General features: G+C 38.5%; 1 protein-coding gene across 2 annotated transcripts; it reads left to right on the forward strand.

Annotated features, from left to right (window-relative positions):
* The first annotated feature begins 444 nt into the window (after positions 1-444).
* On the forward strand, positions 445-23,114 carry ache (acetylcholinesterase (Yt blood group)). Of its 2 annotated transcripts, none has more exons than XM_014986086.2 (9): positions 445-1,131; positions 14,445-14,965; positions 16,149-16,372; positions 16,467-16,727; positions 17,452-17,674; positions 18,318-18,548; positions 18,628-18,820; positions 19,309-19,478; positions 20,189-23,114. In XM_014986086.2, exons 2-9 carry the CDS (start codon positions 14,539-14,541, stop codon positions 20,308-20,310), a joined length of 1,851 nt encoding a protein of 616 aa, XP_014841572.2. In that variant the 5' UTR covers positions 445-1,131; positions 14,445-14,538; the 3' UTR covers positions 20,311-23,114. The 2 variants fall into 2 exon arrangements, with proteins under 2 accessions (XP_014841572.2, XP_087871866.1); XM_088015740.1 differs by lacking the exon at positions 445-1,131 and having other exon boundaries at positions 14,651-14,728; positions 14,815-14,965.
* Positions 23,115-24,842: the final 1,728 nt, after the last annotated feature.

Consider the following 24,842-nt stretch of genomic DNA (forward strand, 5'->3'; position numbering starts at 1 on the left):
CTCAGGAGGGTGACGCTGAAGAAGTGGAGTAAGTTGAATCCAGAAAATATTGCTGAAGTGAATCTTGGCCACAGATATTTAGGAGGGCTGTCGCTGGGGCAACAACAACTCAGAATCAGACCTTATGGCTACACTGTGGTAAAATACAAAATGTAGGGTGGTGCAGTGGGGAAAATGGAAGAACAGACAGCTAGAAAAGGAGTGTTCACACACTTTCACATGTCTGAGCAACCTGTAGGAATGTGAGCAGTTTCCTCTGTTAATGATTATCCAGATAGAGAAAAAGAGGAAAGTTGATTCATTGATCTTCAATTATGAGGAAATTGACCTGACCAAAACACTGCAGATAACCTGAAAGAGTCAAAAATACAGATGAGATTAAAGTTAGAGGAATCCAGTTCATAATTCAGCACAGACTGACTGCATCCATCCCAAATGGTACCGATCCAAAAAGATCCTGGACCAATAAACATAAATTTATTGGTCCAGGATATTCTTTCCACATTTCTTTAAACCCACATTTCTTTACTAAAAATCCTTTCAGGGTTTTTTTTTTTTTGACAAAGTTAATTTTGAGTGTGGATTATATTTTAGAAGGCAAATCATAAAAAAATGCCACAAATTAAACGTTTGAAATGCATAATTCATAGAATAAGTAATGAATTGCTTTTTGTTTTTTGTTTGTTTTTTACTTGAATCACTGCGGTGTACTGAATTTTCGGTGCAGTATATTGTAATGCACGTTGAGTGTCTTTTTATCTTTACCTCTGTTTATAGATACCTCGTAATGTTCACTTCCTGCGACGATTCGTCTGTTACTGGCTTTTAACTCGTTGCGGGAGAAAATTTGGCACCGAGAATAGCTTGTATTGCTCTCGCGATACAAGCTATCACTGATGTTTGCATGCAGTATTTATTAGCAGCAGTCTCCCTCTACAGTTCGACTCAGTTAGTAAACGCGTTGCTGCTGTAAGGAGGCATTTTCGACATTTCTTCTTTGACAGCACATCATCCTATATTTAGGAAAACAACTATTAGCAGCAGAGCGGAGGGACGCGGACTGGCAAAGGGAGGAGAAAAATAATTCTCCAACAATCCCTCCGCGCGAGTTTTCCCCGCAGAAGCAGCCGGGTAAGACGTTAGCGTTATGTTTATTGTTTTTTATTTTATTTTTTTATTTTTTTCATCCGTTTAAGATTTTCTATCATTTTCTATAATTTATATCAAACTGACACTGTCATTGGAGAACATCGTTTGAGTGAGTGCTTTTATCTTTTGACAGTCGCTCGTGTTGAAATAAATACTCCTTCCTTGGCGCATGACACATTTAACAGAACATGTTTTCTCCCTACGTCATTGGTTAATACAAACCCAGTCCGCCGAATCAGTGCAATGTTACACCAGGCTTTTGAGGTGCGTACGTATGTTTTTCTAACCTGGCACGGTGACAGACTGTTCTGTGCTCTGTTTAATGTTGTGGCTGCTCATGAGCAGCACTCGAAAGCTCCATGAATAGGTGGTTAGAGACCGTAAAGCGGAGTACCGCATTTTGGCAAATTAGAGTCAGGGAAATCAGCTTGTTTGCAATGAAATGCAGCTGCTGCGACTTAAAAGAAAAATACATTGAAGCATAATGTGTGTACTGCTGCCCACAGTTACACAGCTACAGTACACACCTATATTACTGTCTAAACTGTCGTACAGTAATGACGCAAAATGTCCTTTTGCTACAGAGGATGAGGATGGAAGCGTGTGGCTGTAGGAGACAGTTAGGAAAATCGATGCGTGACGCGCCTCTGTGGCGAGACGCTCTTGGCTGTGGAGAACTGTTCTGATCGAATTTCTTTCAACAGTCCTCAGTGCTTTCTCAAATAACTCAGTCTTTGACTGTCTCACAGGAAAAAAAGGTATTTGGGCTGGTTTAGAAGTTTTCACAGTATTGCTATAATATTCATCCTGATATTTTAAATTCTATCTATCTATCTATCTATCTATCTATCTATCTATCTATCTATCTATCTATCTATCTATCTATCTATCTATCTATCTATCTATCTATCTAATCATATGTGTCATACACATAACATTACTGTTAATGTGGCTTGGGTCACATGATATCACCTCCACTGTCCAAAACTAGCTAACAGTTGCTACAAAAAGCTGTATTGGCTGTTTAGTAAAGAATGGGGGAAACATATAATTAAATTTATATTTAATTATATGAACATACTGTGTGGTCATAAAAAAGGCAGTAAATTAGAGGTGCAGCACAGTCAGGTGACACTCATGACAGCATCAGTATAAGCCTTTGTGGGCAGATGAAAAACTGTGTAATCCAATAGAAAACCTAAAAATCAAACATAATCTCCTCTATTTAGTGAAGGAGAAGTGAAAGTGACTGCTACCCATCCAGCCAATTATGCATAGAACCCCCAAAATATATATGAATAGATAAATAGATAAAGCTTACATCCTCAAAATATTACACAGAATTGCATTAATATTTGCAATTCTGTGTTGTTTTTCTTTTATTATTCTTGTGGGTTTGTGACTAGGAAACACCACAAAACTGTACAGCAGTAAAGCAGGGCTGACCAGGTTTTCAGATTAGGAGGTACTTAAAAACGTTAAAGTCAAAATGATCTACTGTTAGACAATGGGAGGGCTCTTCTCTAAAATGTTAAGTTAAAATAAAATGTAACTAAAACTGGTCTATTTGTGCTTGATGAAAATAACATAGAATTAGAACACCACCTGGCAGGGATTGAACTCGAGTATCTCACGCTTTAAGCAGATTCACACACCACTCTACATGGAGGCATATCTGACTCCGTCACGCCTTTGCAGTCGACCAGGAGATAGCAGCTGTCCTGATGGGCACCTCTGCTGTCCATCAACAGTTAAAGTGCTACAGCAACATTCCGACACGCCACTGGCATAAAAATGTGCAGCACAAAGCATATGTCCTTGTTGTGCATTATGAGTGACATGCGGGCTAAAAATTTTTTGAGTTAAATGACTGACCGTGGCGAAAAAATATATTAATTCTGAAATTATAAGACACCTAACTGTGTTCTGATCACCCTCTCTCATTGGAGATTACAGTGGCGTATTAGCTTTACAACATGTACAGGTTTCTCTGCCTGCTCTGACACAGCTGTGGAAAAAAGTTAAGAGACCACTGAAAATGATCAGTTTCTCTGATTTGACTTTTAATAGTTATATGTTTGAGTAAAATGAACATTGTTCTGTTATTCTACAAACTACTGACAACATGTCTCAAATTCCAAGCAAAAATTTAGTATTTACTTACAGAAAATGAGAAATGGTCAAACTAACGACAAAGATGCAGCGCTTCCAGACCCCAAATAATGCAAAGAAAACAAGTTCGTATTAATTTAGAAATGACAATACTAATTTTTTTACTCGGGAAGAGATCAGAAATCAATACTCGGTGGGAGTTGGGTGAACATGCAAAGTCAACACAAAAAGTCCTTGGTCAATATTTAGGTACAGGAGTTTTCTGCAGCCAGAATATAATAAGTGTTTCCACTGGCAATTAACTTTTTTTTTTTAACTGATGGTAAAACAGCAGCCTGTAGAAATTAATGAAATGTTTAGGAAGTTAAAAAAAAATCCTTTTAAACCTCTGAGGGATCCAGTCTGTGTATCTAGTGCTCAAGGACTAGTTCAGTGTATTTACATTATTTCTATGTGGCTTTGATAGTTCAACTTATCTGGCTTGATACCATGGTTATTGTTTTAACAACTTGGTATGCAAACAAACCTAAAGAGTGTCAGTCTTTATGAGATGTGTCACTTAAATGTAGCTACTGCATGATTCTATGTTATTACTGCAGCTGCGTATCTCAGGTTGCAAACTCTCTATGATGGCTCTGTATATGCTAGCAGATCAGATCCCATCTCCTGCAATAATTATAGCACTGCAGTGTTTACTGCATTACACTTAGCTCTCATGGAAGGCTGCTTTGGTGACCTAATTAAGCACAGATATTTTTGGTTGCTATAATGTTGCTGTATGTTTGTATGACGAGGCAAAAAAGCACCAGTTTTCTTCCCGTTGTGGAATCGCTGATTCATTTATTTTTAAATCACTTTTGGCAGCTTCCACTCCACAGTACCTGCCAATTAGCTAAGTGCAATAATAGTCAAAACGTTTAATGGATTGGACTGGATTAAATGGCATTGGTAACAATAAGTCATATTTTTAATGTACTTAGGGATAACATTTGTGATTTGTGAGATTTTACTCCCAGTCTTGCAACATGAGTTGTTACTCTGCTTTTGCTAATTTGACAAATTTAGAATGTTGTTTCTAATCTTTTCACCTTTTTATTTATTAAATTGCACTGGTAGAAACTTTTCACCCTGAGTCGTTCTGGTGTAACGCAGTCACACCTACAACCTCAACAAAGCACTGAAAACAGCATGTTCTTTGTAAAATCTTTATATTAGATTTGTCTGTTGATATTGTTCCTTCTTTGGGTTACAGATACCGTTTTATTAGACTGAGGGACTATTTATGAAAAAGAAAAAGCTTTTGCTAACTTGTTTATCTTTACATTCCTTTGCCTTTACATTCAATATTCCAAAACTTTAATCCTTTCTACCAGCTGTGGGATAACTCCAGTGTTTTTCTGCACCATTCATTTAGTTATGGGGCGACCTGCAAACTCTTGATGGTCAGTTTAATTATTTTTTTAATAAAGTGTAAGATAGTGGACCCGGCTGTGTCAGGTACTTGTACTTGTAAAAACAAGCCAAAACTCCAGGAACGTTCCTGACTGGTACGTTTGCCCATTGTGTTGTTTTATGGACCATCACAGGCCTTGCTTTGAACCTGAAACCTGCTCAACCATGGCACTATGATCTAATAAACTCCCAACTGTTTTATTGTTTTCTCTCAGATCTTCTGTCTTTTAACAGTCATACGTTGTTCTAGATCTTTCTACCCAGTTGTATCTACAGGATTCCGAGATCTTTGTGAAAATTTTCTGCGATTTTTCAAATAGGAAATATTTGATATAAGGTCCTCTGTTAATAGGACATATTGTGATACTGATTGTTCTTGTTCCTCTGGGGGCCGGCTTGGTTTTCCATTTTGCGTGGCTGCTTTTAGCCAGGTTGCTATTTCTAACTGCTACTGTGAAACATATCTGTAAAGAAGTTAAGCTCTTGAACTGCCAGTTATTTATTTCACTGCCTCATTAGAGACCAATAGGAGATTCTAAGAGCAATGGGAGATCAATGTATGTCATCACTCACATTTACAATAGGGTTGGGTAATTTAACACATGCTGTGTTGATCAGATGTAGACATTTTGAACAAGAAACTTGTTTTAGTGCCATCAGACCCACAAAAATCCATTTCACATTACTTTCTATAAAAGTCTGTTTTTTTTTTGTTTTTTTTACATATGTTACAGCTGTCACCATGTCATGACACTATGGTGTGAGACAGATAATCTGTGGAAGAAAATGTAGCTCTTCCACCTCTTCACTGAATTACTATTGCCATCTGTGGAAATTCACAGCTCCCAATCAAAATCAACCAATCGGAGCTAGGAGGAGGGTCTTGGTGCTGTTAATCAACCTCGGGTATGCACTGATCAGTTGCGCTAATGGCAGAGAAACATCTTGCCGTTACAGGAAACCATTTATGTGCTCTCATCAGTGGCTATGCTAATTAGGCTTGGCAATCATGGCATAAGCTGTAGCATAGCAGAGAGCATTAGGGACGGTGTGAGCGCCATGTACACAAGCATGATCGACTGCACTAAGACTCTCCTCTTGGCTCTGATTGGTTGCTGGTGTATTTCTGCAGTTAGTACTGGAAGCACTGGGAGAAGGCAGAGAAAATTTCCTGATTATAAAATTCTAGCTGATCTGTGAACCAATGTGTATTTGTCTACTCTGCTACAGACACGCACACAAAGCTGCAGTTCCTGAAGTGCCTATCTTGTGCTTGGCTGATCATGTGTGTGACTGTAAACAAGTGTGTCTGCACATGTCACATTTGGCACAGATGCTGTTGTATTTCTGCATATGTCTAAAATGTATGTTTTTAGACGTACATATTTAGATAATATATGTCTAAAAGCATATATTATCAGCTTCAACATTACCCAAAACCATAAACCTTGCGCACTGAGTGGAGAGTAGCCTAACATCATTTATTATTTACTGCCCAGATGTGCTCCTTGAGTCTTATGTAAGGAACTGCAGCTTGGCTGTTTATCTGCTGGCAGGTAGTTTACAGATTTACTGCTTCTGAAGTCCAATTATTATAACCCAGCTAGTCAAATTAGAACTTATTAAATATTTACAGCTAAATTTGTTTAAAAAATTGTTTAAAAAAATTACCATTCATTACATTACGAACATAAAACATGGCGTACCTCCAGAGTGACACAATGAACATAAAAATAACAAAGTAAGGAATATTACAGGTCAAATATATCGTACAATAACATCAGAAGTTTTGGTTTTGAATAAATACAATCATGTAGCAAAATTATTAAACTAAAGAGACTGCATGAGTTTTCTTTTTTTAAGCCTTCCTACTTTTAAAATCATTTTCACATGGAGTCAGATAATGTTGCCTTAAACTTTAATAGGCACAAAGAACAGTACTTAGTTTTGTGTTGTTATGATGAGTCTTCATTACAGCCTCTTGTATGACTCCGGTTCTAACTTAGTTTGAGATTGCTTCCTGGATAACCGGCCCTGTCTGAACTGGTGGAACCTGTTTTACTTCATAATTCAGATGTCATTATGTCACCAGAGCCTTAACCTTATGCTACGGCAACATTTTGCACAGGAGCATCAAAATGTTGTACTTTAGTACGTTTAGCTGAATAATTATAATATTTTTCAATTCTAAATAAAACTAGTAATTTCAAACAGCAGGTTGCTTCACATGTGTATGGAATAGACACAGACAACTTATTTCAAATGTGCAAGAGTTTATTAAAATTAATTCAACTTCAAAGTTAAAACTTTTTATTCAAGCAACTCGTTAAACTGGGAACATACACAATTAAAACTACTGACATAGTGATAAAATGAAGACACTAAAATGTCTAGAAGAAAAAATGGAACCAAGGATGCAGTGCAAGGATTGTACTGAAAGGTTTTGTCAGTGAGATCAATTAGCTTTAAGCTAATTAAATAATTAGTTTAGATAAATTGGCAGACTTGCTATATGTGCTTCAAATAATTTTGCAATACAAAAGACAAAACATCATTTTGCGTAAGCAATGTCCTTTTAAATCTCAAATGAAATATAAATCAGTAACCATTTGGAAAAATGTCTTTGAATTGATTGGGAATTTATTAGTTACCGATCAAAAAAGTGTGGCATAAATGAACACAGACTGAGTTATTTTGTAGTTTAAACAATCTTGAGTCCAAAACGCAGTAAATAACAATATTAACTGTTTATTGGGTTAGCTGTATGCTGGTAAAGCTATATGTAGCTCTTAGCTTTCATCCATTATCTTTAAGAAGATGGAACATCTTAGCTTGTCATAGGGCTATTCCATGTAATTTAGAATCATGAAACAAAGACATATACCGATGGAAGAGATCAGTTTGACCTCACTGGACTATCTGTGATTTAAACACTTTGTGGAAGAAGTTTAAACTCTGTCTTTCTCTTTGCCTATAGCATGCACGGCCTGCTCCATTTGGATGCATAAAAATACACAAAAACACTTAAAACGATCATTCTAAGCTAATAATTGCCCAGCTATCACACCTACTATGAACAGTTCCGATGGAGGGATGAAAGGAGGTAATTCTGCTGGCTACTAGATTGGGGTGATGGGTCAGGCTAGCCTGGGGCGCTCAGCAATGACACCCAGCCAGGAGGCGTTGCACTTTCAGCTGCAGTCCTGGAGCAGCTGCTTCTCTTCTCCCTATGGAAGTGTTAATCAGCAACAGTTGCCGACAGCAGCCTTCACGGTCCTGCTTTTGGATCAAAAGTTTCTAGAGTTTCATAAGCGGGTTCGTTCTCTGCCACAGGAAAGTGGGTTAGGGAAGCACCCTGTTGGTCCTCTCCAGTACAGACAGAATGATGCCAGAATCCCCTCAGCTTCCATGACATCACAGAGTTTCCTTCTGAATCTCCTCCTCTTCCTGCTGCTGGGACCAGAGTTTACACAGTATTTTTAAATCAACAATTAATCATGCCAGCTTATTCAGACCTTCAGTCTTCCATAGCTGGATGCCCAACAGTGCCTAACATTATCTTTATATTTAGACATTATTGACCCATGTGCACTTAGTATTTGTATTTAACCGATGGAGTTATATTTGATGGAAATATGTTTTTGCACTCAGAAATCCATAGTTAATAACCTTTCCTTCCAAGGTTCCACCTCCCCCCACCAATGTGAATCCGATCCTCCTGTGAACACAGATTCCACAGCCTAATTTGAGAAGTGACACAGTTTATCCCCTCCAATCCTAGACCGCGCCACATGGTGTTTCCCTCTCTATGGTCTTGCATGTTACCAGGTTTCTCTTTTCCCATTTTTATGCACGTGAAAGCAGATTTTTTTTAAGTAAACGAGTTATGGAAATGTAGACAATATTCACAGGTGGAACCACTCTCTTTCACCATCATTTCTGTCAAAGCCACAAAAACGAGCTTCCTTTAAATGCTCTCTTTCCAGTCATAAATCACAAGCGAAGACGAAACACATCTCAAATATGTCCAACATTGACATCAGCACTATCTTCCTTTGGTCATCTTCAGAGCCAGTGCCCTAAGAAAGGGAAAGACGATGATAAAGACTAGTTCTGTTCTGGGTACCGTTCTGGAGCCTTTAGAGCTGATTGTGAAAAGATGGATGTGTCCTAAACTGAAAAATCTTAGTGGAAAGCCCTGAACATCATCTTCACGATCCAGAAACAGAAATTCTTTATTCTGTAGCTTCTTCACGTCTGGTGGTACGTAGACCACTACAGCCGACCCTTATTGGGGATTCCCCAAGAATCCAAGGTGGAGCAACTTTTAGGTGGAACTCTGAAAATAATGAGAAGTAAGAGCTCTGCCATACTTCATCCAGAGGGTCAAAATCAGCTTTCATAGATATTCGCTTCCCCTTGTCAAAAGAATGCCTGAGTCAAACTACTTCACACAGAGCTGTGATTGCCAATAAGTTGTGCCATGTTTTATGTAGATATACTCTCTGAAAGCAATGTTAATATTTAGCTTCAATCAGTCCGTTTTAACTCTCCGGGGATGGGTATGACATACATGAAAACAGGAAGGGTTTCCCTCAGGTGGTCTGTGCTGGTTATGAAAGGTATGAAACTTGACCACGCTTCAACTGTTCAGCTTGGAATGAAGTATGGGAGAGACTTAAGACTCAACGGAGGAGCTGGTAAGATCCCAAAATGAGAAAGAAGTCAAGTAACGCTTCTAGGTGTTTAAATCTGTCCTTGTTCCTCAGATGATGGGCTTCCACTTCAGGTCCTCCAACAGCAAGACACAAAACATCTTCATGTCTTTGTCTAATCATTTTAGCATCCCTTAGAAATCTAAAACAAAATATTGAGTACCAATGCACTAAATTTAGAAAAATCTGCTTACTGTGTTGTTAGCTTGTTGTTCTACTGATAATAGTACCATTGAAAGCTAATATTAGCTAGATTTTTAGACCCCAGGCTTTTGGGCCCTGCACTCTGCTTCACAAATAATGCTCTACACTTTTAGCATTACTTGTTATTTGAAAATGAGCACTACCTTAGTAAAACTAATGATCAGATTCCAGGCCATGGATTTCCAAGAAGCCAGTTGTCTTTTCTGTAAGCAAGAGAAATGAGTGATGGGAGTTGTTGCAGGAGTGAACTGCAGAGCAGCTCTGCTCCATTCTCCAGTCACTCTGGATCTTTCCCTGGCAATTTTTATAGATCCTGTTAAAACTGTTGGAGTGCTATTAAACAGATAAAGATTTAATATTTTTGAAACTGTAACTTTTTAAACTTGTGGTATACATTGAGGCCTATAATTTTGTTTCTAGATTATTGTGTGCACAAAACCTACAGAAACACTGTTCTGCTTTGTAAATGTAGTACTTTGCATTCAATGCTGTGAATTTTAATGGCTAATGTTTCAGCTGCACGCTCTCCTTCACAGGGACAGCTGTCAGGGGATATTTGAGCCCAGCGCACAGAACAGGTCACAGGACCCGGACAGATAGAGAGCTGCTCTGGTCAATATAGTCTTCAATGTAATATATATGGTGGGTGAGGGATGACAACGTATTGAGTAAATTTTCTATCTTTATCACTTTTTAAAAATATTTCAAGCTCCTAAAGTATTAAAAAATGTCAGGTCAAGTGAGAACTTGATACATTTCACATGTGGTCCAGAATTTGATGTCGGCACACAGTGTCTTTGATTTTTGACAATTAAAGCAAATATGTAATAATTCCTTTTTCATTTACAACCCGACAGACTCTGTAAATACTAGATTTGGCACAAGGCTTTTTATTGCTGATATGGGATGTCCCTACTCAAGCAGTAAGTTGGGCTGTTAAAAGCTTGCTTTGGTCATTGTGTTGCTATGGTTTATTCACATGATGCTGTCATTGAACAAACCTGTCGTTACCTGTATTAGAAATTGTGCATTAGGGGTATGCCATATTGCCTCATGTAAGGTAATGAAGCAATATGGAATACCCCTAATGTACCCAGTATATCTGGGTACATTAGGGGTATAAGGGGTATATAATGTACCCCTTATATACCCGGGTATTACCTTATATACCATAGTATATAAAGTAATACCTGTGGAGTTTTTGTATTGCGATACCAAATGATGACGTTATTTATTCAGGACAGCGTCAGGCGCTATGTGGTCATGCTTCCTATTGTTGTTTTGCCAACTGCGATTGGTCCAGTCCAGCTGATCCACAGTCTGGACTGGACTGAATTCACTGAATTAGCTGATATCTGCGAGAAGGAAAAGATATACAGTAGTGGTTTGGCCACTGCAGCTCCTGTACCTGCTGTTACTTGGATATGCTGAGCTTGATTCTGTCTGCTGACAGAAAGAATGAACCAGTCAGTCTTGGCAAAAAAAAACTTTCTGAAACACAGACGGCTTCCCAAAAAGGAAATAAATAACCGGAAGCTGAGTGTAAAGTTAAGGGCCACAGAGTTATATGAAACATGTTTACTCAAAAACATAGAGAAGAAGCTAGCTAGCTGCAGCTTGTCCCGTCTGCCAACTCCTAAGCATTTAAATAAATCAGTAGAAGCGAGAGTTGAAAGTCCTTATTGCTCTGTGTCCTGAATCAGATATTCCTTTAAGAAAAAAATGGAACACTTCGCTCATTTTGGTACAGCAATGAAAACGATGCTGCAGAAGTGAGAGGAAATGGTGGAAGAAATGAAAGTGAACAAAGTTCCTGAGGAAGTGAGAACAAACTTATTTTTTTCAGGGTTTTTTTTTTTTCATGTGACATAATTTTTGGTCTTGCGCATTTTTAAAATGAAGATTTTCTTTTGTATTAAATTGAGATTCTTAGCTTTTCACATGTTGGCTAACTTAAAAATATGAGGGAAATACTTTTTAACATTTTGTTCTGTTGAACCACAGCAGTCAGCTTCACTTGTATTTAAGTATTTTAATTTAGCTGATTTCAGTCAAAGTAAAAAAAAAAAAAAAAAAAAAAAAAAAAACATTCATCTATTCTATATTGTTTGTGATGCACCGTGTGTTTTTGTATACATCTATATATCAATATATTTTTATTCTAGTATCTGTTTACAAAGGAAGTTACTTTGGTTGGTCAAATCTGAAAAACAAGACAGAAAATGTGGAATATTGTTGGTGTCGTTATCCAAATATTTAGATATATATTTACTGTGATATGATTTTTTTGGCAATATAGCCCACCCCTATTGCGGGTTATTTAGATTTAGGATTTCTGTCAATTAAAGCACATGCACAACAGTCAGGATGTTGACACAACATATATGAAGCATCACCTCCAACAGGTTGAAATGGATACTATTCTAGCAAATCTGCTTTTTTAAAATGACTGACAATTGAAGAGTTATTTTCCAAAATGGCTTAAAAAGAACGTCTTGTTCCTGTTGGCTGAGGTGCACTGATGAATTGGCAAGAATGCCTTTGGACAGTTGTCTTCCTCCCACCTGTTCAACTACTGTTTATGTTTAGCAATGTATGGTTGTCAGAGTAACAAGATCAACTGAGAAGTGATGTAAGGGAGAGATGACAGCTGTTTGTGATGTGCTTGTTCAAAGTGGTGGGGAAAGAAGGACATTACTTTCCAGCCTTTCTCTGTACTAATGACTATTTTGGATGAAATAATGGATTTTTACTTTTATTTAAGATAAGCAGTATGTAAACATAGAATAAGAAACTTTTTTTTTTTTACATAGACTTTGTTGTAAGCACATTAAAAGATCCCCAACATTCTGCTCTGGTATGGTATTAACTTGGTAAAGTATCTGACAATACATCTCCTAAAGTGGCCAAAGTTGTATAATTTAGTTCCAAAGATATTCTAAGCTCAACACACACAGCTATACTAAACTGGTAGACTAATATTATCATTCTTACTCTTTGTTTCGACAAAACAAAATGGTTGTTTTTTTTAATATTAGTGTGGTTCCAGTTAACCATGTTCAAATACTGTAAAGCATTTAGAAAAACTTGTCATGCTGCGTCAGACTTTCATGATGACTGCATGGTAAAAGGTGAAATGTCACAATCTGGTAAAAATGTACCACAACAGCAGAAGCAGGGCCACCAGACTGCTACTTTCATATAAACTGTTATAAGGCTGGTAGGATCACACTCTTTGTAGTTTAACACTTATTTTATGTATGTATTTTGTGTTATTTTTTTATTGACATATTAAGTCAAGATTCTTAAGAATTATTATAGATTGTTATGACTGTGGACAAAAATACTGAATCAGATTCAAAACTGTAAAAAAAAAAATCTAATGTACATTATGCATGTATAGAAGTTTAACTGAACAGTCTAATTCTTTGGAAACTGAACTTTGACAATCAACTAATGACACCAGACAGCAGAGGCCTTCCTGACAAAATGAACTAAAACAAATTGGCATAGGATGAAGTAATTAAAGTAACTGACATAAAATGAACCCAGAAATTAAAAAGACTTAACCAAGTTCTGCTGGAACCACAAAACCCATGGATTTATTTGACTATCAGCAAAAACTTGGATATGAATGTTCATAGACCTGAGTCAAACAGGACCTCCTCCTTTTACAACACCACATCAAAATGGTCATCTGACCCAGAAAACGTACATTAGAACAGCAGCAGAAGAAAAGAGCATAATCATTATTAACACTTAAAAAAAGAAATCGTAGTAACTTATCAGGAGCAGCATAATCATTACACTAACCAGAGCGTGCCTGCCAAGAATTGCATTGTCATTGCTCTAAAATCCTACATATCGATGAGACAACCGAAATATGACAGACGAGGCAACTTTTAAAAATATTTGTAATGGGATCATGTTTCTTATCCAAGAATGCCCTAAAGAGGTGGGGGTTTTTTTATTTGTTTTTTTGCAGGTTAATTGACATAAATACGGTTTACACCTTTATCAAAACCCTTTTGAGTCAGATGTTTTAGTCGGCGCCTGATGAATATGTTCTATGCTCCATTGTTTGTAGTTTCTCAGTTTTTTTGTATTGTTTAATTTATGTATTATTTATGAGTTTTTAGACCTTCTGACAACACATTTCTACAATTTACCATCAGGGAATGTAACGACATTCTTGGACCAGCCGCCCTGTTCTGCCCAGCACATCTCGCTTTACAGTGGAGGATGTTTGTTTAGAGTGCAGGCAACTTCCAGTCAGCTTTTTAGCGTTGAACTGGTGTATTACATAAATCACGGGGTAAAATTTAAAACTTCAACACAGTTCACGCCTCCAGGAAGCCATCGTTTCCCAACAGCCGAGAGCCAAGACCCTCTGGATAAAGCAAACAGTGTAGAACAAGAGGCTGGTTTTTACCAGGCTAATGTGATCCAGGAGTGGTTGCATTCAACAAAAAATGTCTTAAGATTTTCATCTTTAAACATACAACTTGTACTAATTGAATGGCTTGACAAGGCAAGGTCAAGCCATTCAAATTTCATTAGGAAATCGTTTTATATGATTTCCTAATGAAAACATTTTAGTTGATGTAACTTTAAGCTGTCATTGACCAAATTGTTAAAAAAAACAACTAGATTGTCCATCTACCTTAGCAAATCATGAAAACTGCACTGCCAACACGTCTTTCTCTTCACTCTCCCTTTTTTCCACCTTCAGTTTAATCTTACCTGCCTCATCAACATTATCCTTCTTTATTGTAATCATATTTCTGTCTCCCTCTCTCTCTTCTTCTGTAGATCTGAGGTGAAGTAGAGCAGACCTTCCTCTCCCTGCCAACCAGAAGGAATCACGACTGCAGTTCCCGGCACACAAACACTTTTTACCTCCGTCATGCAGCTCTCCACTTACCTCGTTTTATTGTCAGTCTTTCTCATTGCTCTCATCCCAACCTGCTTTTCCCAAAATGATGGCGACCTTGTTAATACACATAGTGGTCTAGTTCAAGGTGCGCGCTTCCCGGTGCCAGATGGGAGCTATGTCACAGCTTTCCTCGGCATCCCTTTTGCTGAGCCACCACTGGGTAAGCGTCGCTTCCGTCCTCCTGAGCCGAAGCGAAGATGGACAGGGATTCTTGAGGCTAATGCCTACCCAAACGCCTGTTACCAGTATGTGGACACGTCATACCCGGGTTTCCAGGGCACTGAGATGTGGAATCCTAACAGAGAGATGAGCGAGGACTGCCTGTACCTTAACATCTGGGTGCCTGCCTCGCCCAGGCCCCACAATCTCTCGGTTATGGTGTGGATCTATGGTGGAGGTTTGTGGTCACACATTTTTTGCCAGTGTACGCTATGTGTATTACTGCAAGTCATGTAATTATAATCACCCCCAGTATAAGGCTTCAAGTGAGATATTGACATATAGTGATAATGGACAAGAATGTGATGCTAATTTTTGACTTTTAATCGCTTTATTTCAGTTTTAAACAGATTAAAACTTACTGAAGCAAATTTGTAAATGTGTGAATGAAATCAATAAGGCCACCCCACTAAATCTATATATTTTTAGTAAGAAATGCTTAAAATGGTGATTTGAGGTGGTTCGGGCATGCTTCCTGGACGCCTCCTTGGTGAGGTGTTGAGGCATGTCCCACCTGGAAGAGACCCAGAGGGGGGCCCAGGACACACTGGAGGGACAATGTCTCTACTGGCCAGGGAACGCCTTAGGATTCCCATGGAGGAGCTGGAACAAGTGACTGGAGAGAGGGAAGTCTGGGAACTCCCTGCTTAGACTGCTTCCTCCTGCTATCCGACCCTGGATGAGCAAAACATGATGGACGGATGGATGGATGTTGATGTCTAGTCTCCCTTATCATATCTCTGTAAATGAAAGTGAGTCTAGCTGTCTCAGTCTCTGAATGAAAGCCTCAACATTATTGTGACTCGTCTACCAGAAGGCAAAGAGCAGGTTCACTTCTAGAGGACGTCTCAGTCATCCAGTCGACTGTAAAAAATACAATTTCTTCTGTGGCCGTTTGTTTTGGCATTCCAGAATCGGAACCACTAAGTTGGAAAAAAGCTCCACAACCTGATAAAGAAGGCTGGTTCTGTTCTGGAGACTGCTTTAGAACCTCTTGAATTGATGATGTGTTGAAGGATTCTGCATAAGCTGATGGACATTGTTCCATCCTCTTCATAAGGCTGTCATTCAACAACAGGGAGTCTTCAGTCAGAGGCTGTTTCAAACCCACTGTATTACAGACAGCTACAGAAGATCCTTCCTACCAACAGCCATTTCATTTTGAAATAATTTACAACAACCTTTAGTTTGTCTTTTGAATTAATAAAGTATTTTTTACTTTACTTTAGGGACATTGAAATTGGACATACACGGCCTCCTAAGGTGTACAAAATAATATATATGATTTTGCAACTTTTATTAAAAACAATCTATTTAAACAATCGGGCTAACTCTCTCTTGTAATGATAATGGCTTTTTAGGTTTCTACAGTGGCTCTTCTTCGCTGGATGTGTATGATGGCCGTTACCTTGCTCACACTGAGACAGTCATTGTGGTCTCCATGAATTACCGCATTGGAGCCTTTGGTTTCCTCGCTCTTCATGGCTCTTCAGAGGCTCCTGGAAATGTCGGCCTGCTGGACCAGAGGTTGGCATTGAAGTGGGTGCAAGAAAATATCCATTCCTTCGGTGGAAACCCCAAACAGGTGTTTTTGTCAGTTATTGTCCATCCTCTATATTGGTATTAAACATGGTTTCATAATTTTCCTGATCTCTTGGGTGTCCATTTGTGTAAAACAGGTGACCATCTTTGGTGAGAGTGCTGGCGGTGCTTCAGTCGGGTTCCACCTGTTGTCTCCAGACAGCAGACCTTTTTTCACAAGGGCCATCCTTCAGAGCGGGGTCCCCAACTGTCCGTGGGCCTCTGTCAGCCCTGCTGAGGCCAGAAGACGTGCCACGCTTCTGGCAAAGCTTGTTAACTGTAATGGAGGCAACGACACTGAGCTGGTGGACTGTCTGCGCAACAAAACTCCACAGGAGCTTATTGACCAAGAATGGCTGGTAATGCAGATTTAATTTGAGCTTACATTTTTCACTGTGTTTCCACAAAGCCTTTTTGAAGTTTAATTTATTGAACACACTCCACTGTGAGGTTGTAAAGATAATATATCACATATATAATCACTAATGAGTGCACCTTTTTGACTGGCAATACTTGATGTAATCTAACACTGTCAGAAAACTGAGTTGCAAATATTATAAACTGTCCACATTTTCTTTTATTTAGAGATGATTGTTACCCATTACAGGAAACTCTTGAGATTGTAATGCTATAAAATGGAAAGCAATGTCTAATGAACAAGGAAAATAGAAATCTCCTCCATATTCTCTCTCAAGAAATCTCTGAAAACCTAAAATATATTTTTAAGCACTTATAAATGACCTACTGCACACCGGTGAGTGTGTTATAAGGCCACAGAGATTAAGTAATAACTTTCATTCAGAATGACTTATTAAATAATTTTATTAGACCTACACAGAAAGTAAATAAGCTACAAAAGCAGAGTTCATGCAACCATTTCCTACGTTTTCTGTTATTCGCTCAATTAATGTTTTCGGTTTGAGTCAGGGCTAAGTGGTGTAAAACTGAAATTGACCATTCTTAATGTCTGACTCTAGCATAAGTACTGCACACATTTTTCTGCCACACAGCTAGGTTTGTCTTACTGAATCCCTGAGACTTTCATTTGTCTGTGTGGATTTATTTTTCTGTGTTTCTGTTCAGGTTCTGCCATGGTCAGCTCTGTTCCGCTTCTCCTTTGTACCAGTTGTGGATGGTGATTTTCTGCCTGATACTCCAGAAGCAATGATTAACTCAGGCAATTTTAAAGACACTCAGATTCTTCTTGGTGTCAACCAAGACGAGGGCTCTTACTTTCTGCTGTATGGAGCTCCGGGATTCAGCAAGGACAACGAGAGTCTAATTTCCAAAGAAGACTTCCTGGAAGGTAAGAATGAATCAACTAAAGCAGGGGTGTCCAAAGTCGGTCCTCGAGGGCCGGCATCCTGCATGTTTTAGTTCTCTCCCTGGTGGTAGTTGCAACCTCTTCAGCAAGTCAATGTTCTCCTTAGGCCTTCTAATGAGCCATCATTTGATGCAGGTGTGTTAAACCACTGTAAAACTCAAGCAGTAGTGAAAACTATCTCTGAGTGAAACTGACTGGAATTGAATTTAAAATACTGTCATGCAACAATACATGGTTTGGCTACCAGCAACTATAAATAATTGCTGAGGGCAATTCTTAGCAAAACTATTAATTTAGATTAATTTGGTCAGGGCACTGCCTGATTATCATGAAATTAAAGCCAAACAGTTCTATTTCTCAGTTATTATCTGGAAGTACTTTTCTGATGAGGCTTAATCATAAAATCATAAAATAACAGATGAAGGAAGAAGTTCAACACTGGTCGTCTTGAACATCAAGGTACTGCACATGTATCTAACAAACACAATCCAATATAAAGTATGCAAGTTTATTAACAAAAGTAAAGGACTGGTTCAGGGGAAACAGAAAATTTAAAGACAATACCAATGTTTTTTGTTTTTTTAATATATCTGGGATCATTTTTTATTTCATTTTATTTTGCCAGGTGTACGACTGAGCGTACCGCACGCAAACGATATCGGCTTGGAGGCGGTGGTGCTGCAATACACCGACTGGATGGATGAGAATAACGGAGTGAAAAACCGCGACGCCATGGATGACATTGTTGGAGATCACAATGTAATTTGCCCACTGGCACATTTTGCTCGTTCATATGCACAGCACCACACTCTAAAGGCGAACCTGGGCATGATGAACAGTGGAGGAAACTCACAAGGTAAGTCGCATGTTAGTGGCTCTGTGCTTTATCTGCTTCATGTCCTCATTATAAACTTTTCTTCCCATGCATTCCAAAGGCGGCGTGTACCTCTACCTGTTTGACCACCGGGCTTCTAATTTAGCCTGGCCGGAGTGGATGGGAGTCATCCATGGCTATGAAATCGAGTTTGTCTTTGGGTTGCCACTGGAGAAGAGACTCAATTACACCACCGAAGAGAAGAATCTGAGTCGGCGCATGATGAAATACTGGGCAAACTTTGCACGGACAGGGTAAGACATCAGAGGCTGAATATGATTAGCCTGCTGTGATGGACACCAGTGAAAGTAGAGCGGGCCAAAGAAGACAAATCAGTTTACATTCATTAGGTCCCTTTGTTTGAAAGTAGCCTTAAGCTAGCACGACACTACAGGTAATGATATCAACTTACTGCGCAGCAAACCTCTGTGGAGCATTTGGCAGTCCTCATTTAGTGTTTAGAAAGAGAACTGAACGGTTGTGTTCCCTAACATTTAAAACCAAAACAGAATTACCTCAAAGTACAATCTAATCAAAGGTAGTTGATTCCTGCCTTCAGAGGAGTTACAGCGAAGTAACATTTTAACTCTCTGGGCTACTCGTCTTTAAGCATGTAATGTAATGGAAGCCTTCCAACACTGGGAATGTTATACTTGTGGTATGTCCTGTTCTGTCCAATGTGACTAATGTTTGTTTTTTTTTTTCTTGCTGTCTTTATCTGCTTCATTTTGCTATGTGTTAGGAATCCTAACGACGGGCTGCTGGACACTAGGAAACGCTGGCCTTTGTTTACGGCGAATGAGCAGAAACATGTCACACTCAACACTGACCCTCTTAAAATCCACAAAGGTTTGCGCAACCAGATGTGTGCTTTCTGGAACCGCTTTCTGCCACGCCTTCTGAACATCACAGGTAAACTGTGCTACACGTGTTACTGTTATACATAAGGATTTATTGAGACAACCTTTATTTTAAGAAAGAAAAACTGCACATTTGAAGATGGGCGTTATTTGGAGCATTAAAGACTTTTATTGGGGATCAATGATAATTTTAAGACTCCAACAGTCTTTGATGTTGAAGTTGTTGATGTAGAAAATAACAGGATTGACACACGCAAAGTGACCAACAACAGCGAAAGGCGAACGTTTTTTCTGACACATTAGAAACAATCACAACACCAGCGACAAAAGTTGAAAATTTTTCAGCTTTCTTGCTTCGCATCAAACTCGATCCTGGAAAATTCACAGCATCAAACTTCCCCCGGGTCCTGGCCGGAGGAGGACAAGTGGTTGTTGCCTCATCGTGCAACTTCCATAGAAAATGAACGGAGAGGGAGCAACGTTGCCTCCCTGGTGTTGAGCCTTTGATAGAAGTGATTGACTATATTTCTTCCAGTGGGATTAACAGCAACTCAACTAATGTCACAACTCATTTCATGTTATCTTACATTAAAATGTGAAGTACAAATAATAACAATGAAGGTGTCTGATGTCATTCACAACAGTCTTAAAATGCTGACCTTTGGATCTGCTGGATGTGACTAGTCTCAGTATTTCAACAGCTTTTTATTGTGGCGCTCTGATCCTCACCTGCTTCCTACTCTTGTGTTGTCATATCCTCAGGCAACATCGACGAGGCAGAGCGTCAGTGGAAGGTGGAGTTTCACCGTTGGTCCTCCTACATGATGCACTGGAAGAGTCAGTTTGATCACTACAGCAAGCAGGAGCGCTGCACCGACCTCTGAGAGCCTCACCGTCACGCTGTGGAGACGGAGAAAGATAGACGACTTGTTTAATTTTGTCTCACTGACTTTGTTCCTGTTTGGTTTCTCAACACACAAGCTCACTCTTTTTATTCTTATTTATATTATTTATATTATTTAAACTATTTATTGACGTGTTTCACTGAATGTGAGTTTCTGTGTCTATAAAGGGAAGACACTGGAGGAAACTAATCATGAAGACAAGATGTTACCGCGTGTGTGTGTGTGTGTGTGTGTGTGTGTGTGTGTGGGGGTGTGTGTGTGTGTGTGTGTGTGTGTGTGTGCGCACGCGCGTGCACGCATGTGTGTATGTGTGTTTGAATTGCTTGAAAGCTCTGAGTTTAACTCGGATCCTGATCAGAGCGTGACACCAGTCCATGGGGGCGGGGAGGTCATGTTTTATTCCCTCCTCTTCACAGTATTTCATCAGAATGAACATTTGCTTCATGACGTTTCCTTCCCTGCATCCCTGTATGTCGTCTGTTTGAGCAGTTACAAACGTGCTTTACTTTTGTTGCAGTCTCAGTGTCCTATATTTTATTTTTAGTGCTTTTAACACTGCTATGCTCATTATTTGTGATTTCTTTGCTTAGTCATAGCAACCTGGGTTTTAAAGTCATACCCAGCATTACTCAACACGTCTCAATATTTCTTTACCTGTCAGGTTTTGTTTGTTTTCTCCATCTGCACTCTCCTCCTCCTCTTCTTCTGTCCACTTTGTTGTTCATCCCTAACTCATTTTGACCTGTCGTCTTCCTCTCTAGCCTATCATCCACCCACCTTCTGGTCTGTCCTGTCTCTTCCTTTTGCTGTTCACTTGTTCCACAGAAACCTTTTTCTACTCTCCCATCTCTTAGCTGCGTCCTCTCTACCGTCTCTCTGAGCTGCATCTCTGATCCATCCATCCTTCCTTCCTTCCTTGTCCTCCTCACAGTTTTTATCACCACCCACATTTCCATCTCCCTGTGTCATCCTCCTTTCTTGTTAGTCTAATGGAGGCAGAGTAATTCACTCAGCAGAAAGATAATGTGACAGAGTGCTAGCTCAGCCTCTGGCCTGCCAGCCAGCATGATTCGATGAATTGATGCAAAATGGAAGAGAGAGGAGGCAAGGACGGAAAAGAGGGGGAAGGATAGAGAGGTAGAGATGTGGGGGACAGAAGAAAAGCAAGCGTTGCATAATCTTTTATTTGTGTCTTTTTTTTCCCTCTGGCACTAAAAATGTGACTGAACTGGAAATTACATCCAGTATTTGTTGCACCCACCATTTCCAGAGCTCTCTAATCATTTTAGTTCTTCATTGCCAACAGTCTGTCTGTTTGCTTTGTAGAGCCAGATTTCTCCTAGTTCTTTGTCTTTGCTTGGCATATAATAGTCTTTGGAGCCCCTAGTGGCCAAAGCAGCCTGTCATAACACTGATGTCTGTCCCAAAGAATGACTTCAAGTTTTTAAATGTTCTAAAAAATCTGGTGTTAGAGCAAAATAAAGTTGTGTTGTGGGCACATCTCAGTCTGTCACTGATCTCATCTAAAACATTATGGCTTCATAATATTTACTTCCAATGATTCTCACAAATGCAGCATATTTTTAGTTAATCTAATTTAAGACCTTTGTGATTTAGTCCAAAACATTAGATCAATATTTTTTAAAAGATTATTTTTGTCAAAGACTGTCATTCAAACAGCTAATGGTGTCCTTTACAAACCTCGGTCTCTGTACTGACTGAGAGTGATTTTAGTAAAGTAAAACAAATCTGTAATTTTATGTATTTGACAGATCATGTTGTTCTTTACATTCAAAATAAAACTTTTTCTTTTTTTGGATCAGCCCAGGTCCTCAGAGTGACATGTTCTGGTCTTCACTCCGCCTGTTTAAATTCAAAAGAAATAGAAAATTAATTTCTTTTTTTTTTCTCCCCCTTTTCATTAGCATTTCATTAACCTCCACTTGAGTGCATATGATGTGTGTGAGTGAACAGTCAGCTTTTGAGGGTTAAGAAGATTTAATTAGGGTATAGAGTTATGTAAAGGTTTATTTTACACAAGTGGTAAAACAAACAGTTGTGCGTGTGTGTGTGTATGTGTGTGTGTGAGACGTTAAATCTCACTGTCCTAATTGACTTCTGACTCACAAGCACCTTTGTTGGCATGTGAAGCTCCTTTTCGTGGCTCTGACTTGTGTTGCCGGCTTGAAAAAGAAGTACATCTAAAAAAAAATAAGATTGTACCTTGTATCTACTACAAGTAAGGACTGCATGTCAGAGGCTGTATGAGAGACAAAGTCCTCCACTCTTATTTAATGGAAAACGCTGCCTATGTACCTCTTCCACTGTCCTTCAATACAACTGTTGTGCATGTCCTGAAGTCTGTTATCCCCAGATTATCCTGCCAAACTCCGACTGTTATTTGCTGTAGAATTTGTACTGTACACAAAACTATTATAAAGCTAAGTCATTTTAACATATATTGATAGCTATGTTTGATGTTGGCAATAACATAAATAGATCATTAAAGGAATATATTTGATATTTAAATGCAGTAAAACTAACAAACTGTATCAAGAATTGAAAATGTTGTTTTTAAAAGCAATATTATTGTGAGTATAACATAAGTGCCATAAACTTTTTTTCCCTTTTGTTTATTCTGTTTGTATCAATGTTCTGCCTAATGGTTGTTTTTTCCAATCACTAATACTGTAGTGCTGAAGGCTTTCATTAGCTTCATAGTACATTGCTGTGTATCATCAATGCTAACCTATTGCAACAAAAATAAAGACTCTGCAGCATCTGTCTATTTAACCCGCTCACTGAGTCACAGCAGGTGTAGCAGGGCTTTCCTGTGCTCCGTGTACCAAACTGAAATCCGTCCGGTCCGTGAACGGCATTTAAAACATGTTAAGTGGGAAACTCGGAGGGAATCGAACAGCTTTTTGAGTAATACCAAGATCTTAACTTCATTACATAGTTCATAAAGTAAAAACCAAAGTCAGAAAGTGACTTAATAAAGCACTTCTCTGATAAGGTTCATCAAGCGGTTGAAGATCCTGATCTGTTTGGGCCCAATCATTCAGACTTTCTTGCTTGGGAATCATTTTATATTTGATCTTGATTTGAACAAGAAACCAATAAAGAGAAGTTTAAACTGGAGAAGTAAAATTTCTCTTTTTAATTCTAATTAGGACTCTTGCTTCAGCACATCAGAACCATAAAAGTTGTATTTGATAAAGGTTTTTGACTTATTACAATAGCCTCATATAACAGACAGTAATGCATGTTGAACCCTGCATTTTGCTTCATTCTATTGACTAAAGGGAACAATTCAGGTAGGTGCTCATGGTTCACTCTGTCAGAAAAAGACATGATATTGTTTGGTGGTGATGCAACTCTTCAACCTCAGATATCAGACAACAGCAGGGATGAGCTGATGACTTCCTCTGTATGCATTTCAGCCACAAGAGGTCGCCAGAATCAAATCAATGGGACCCATGAAAGGTCTACACGTATTCATTCAAAATTAAATAGAAAAACGTTGAACAAAGAGACCACAGCAGCAAACAAACTTAACTGGGTTTTGTCCTGTTACTCCAATGTTTTCTATTATTTTGCTGTAGTAAATTTATAGAGACATATATATAAATATCTGCCCATTCTTGTATTGTTGCTTCATTATTCTGTTTTATCTTAAGCATACTGTTTATAAAAGCTCCTTTAGGGACAAGAGCTGCAAATCAGCTCATGCTAAAAGCATCATGATACAGGAATCTGTCTCACTCAGTTTCTCTCTGTTGCCATCAAATAAATTTATCAAAAAGCATAAATAAGTTATCTTAATGTCACACCACATGCATGACTCATGGTTTTTAATATAAATTTAAAATTATGATTTTCATTAAAATGTCTTTTCATCAGTCTCCTGTTTGAACAGTAGACTATCTTTGTTAAGGAGCCTGAAATTGTATGAATTTTGTGGCTGTTAGACGTCTAAAGACGATTAGATGTTTAGTAGTTCCTCACTGGAATCCGTAAGCCATTGAAAACTATATCTCTGAGAGATTTAAGTGAATAAAAATCACACAATTAGATTATAGCTACATTAATTGGTCCAGTCAGGCACAACTTCTCATATCATTCTTATTGACTCAGCTCTCAGAAGCAAACAGAAGTTGAGTTACTATTTTTTTCTTCTTTTTTACACAGCCAGGTTATATAAAGACCAAAACATAGTTACTTTATTAAACTGGTTTATCAAAGAATATTTCAGAATATGCCTTGATAACATCAGTGCCTAGTCTTGTCACAATTATTAAAACAATTAACATGTAACAACTTTATCATAAGAAAAACATTGTATTTTTGAAAAATGTCAAAAATGTTAAATTAAGCATTACTGAAAAATCCCCTAAGTGCTTGTGGGAGTATGTGGCATGGTCGGATGATGTCAGTTCTGAGCAGTAATTGTTACAAAAACACTTTGCATCATCTACAAAACCATCATACCAAGACATTATGATCTATCT

Source organism: Poecilia mexicana, unplaced genomic scaffold (assembly GCF_051168715.1).
Source record: "Poecilia mexicana isolate PSO_F unplaced genomic scaffold, ASM5116871v1 scaffold_18, whole genome shotgun sequence".
NCBI lineage: Eukaryota > Metazoa > Chordata > Actinopteri > Cyprinodontiformes > Poeciliidae > Poecilia > Poecilia mexicana.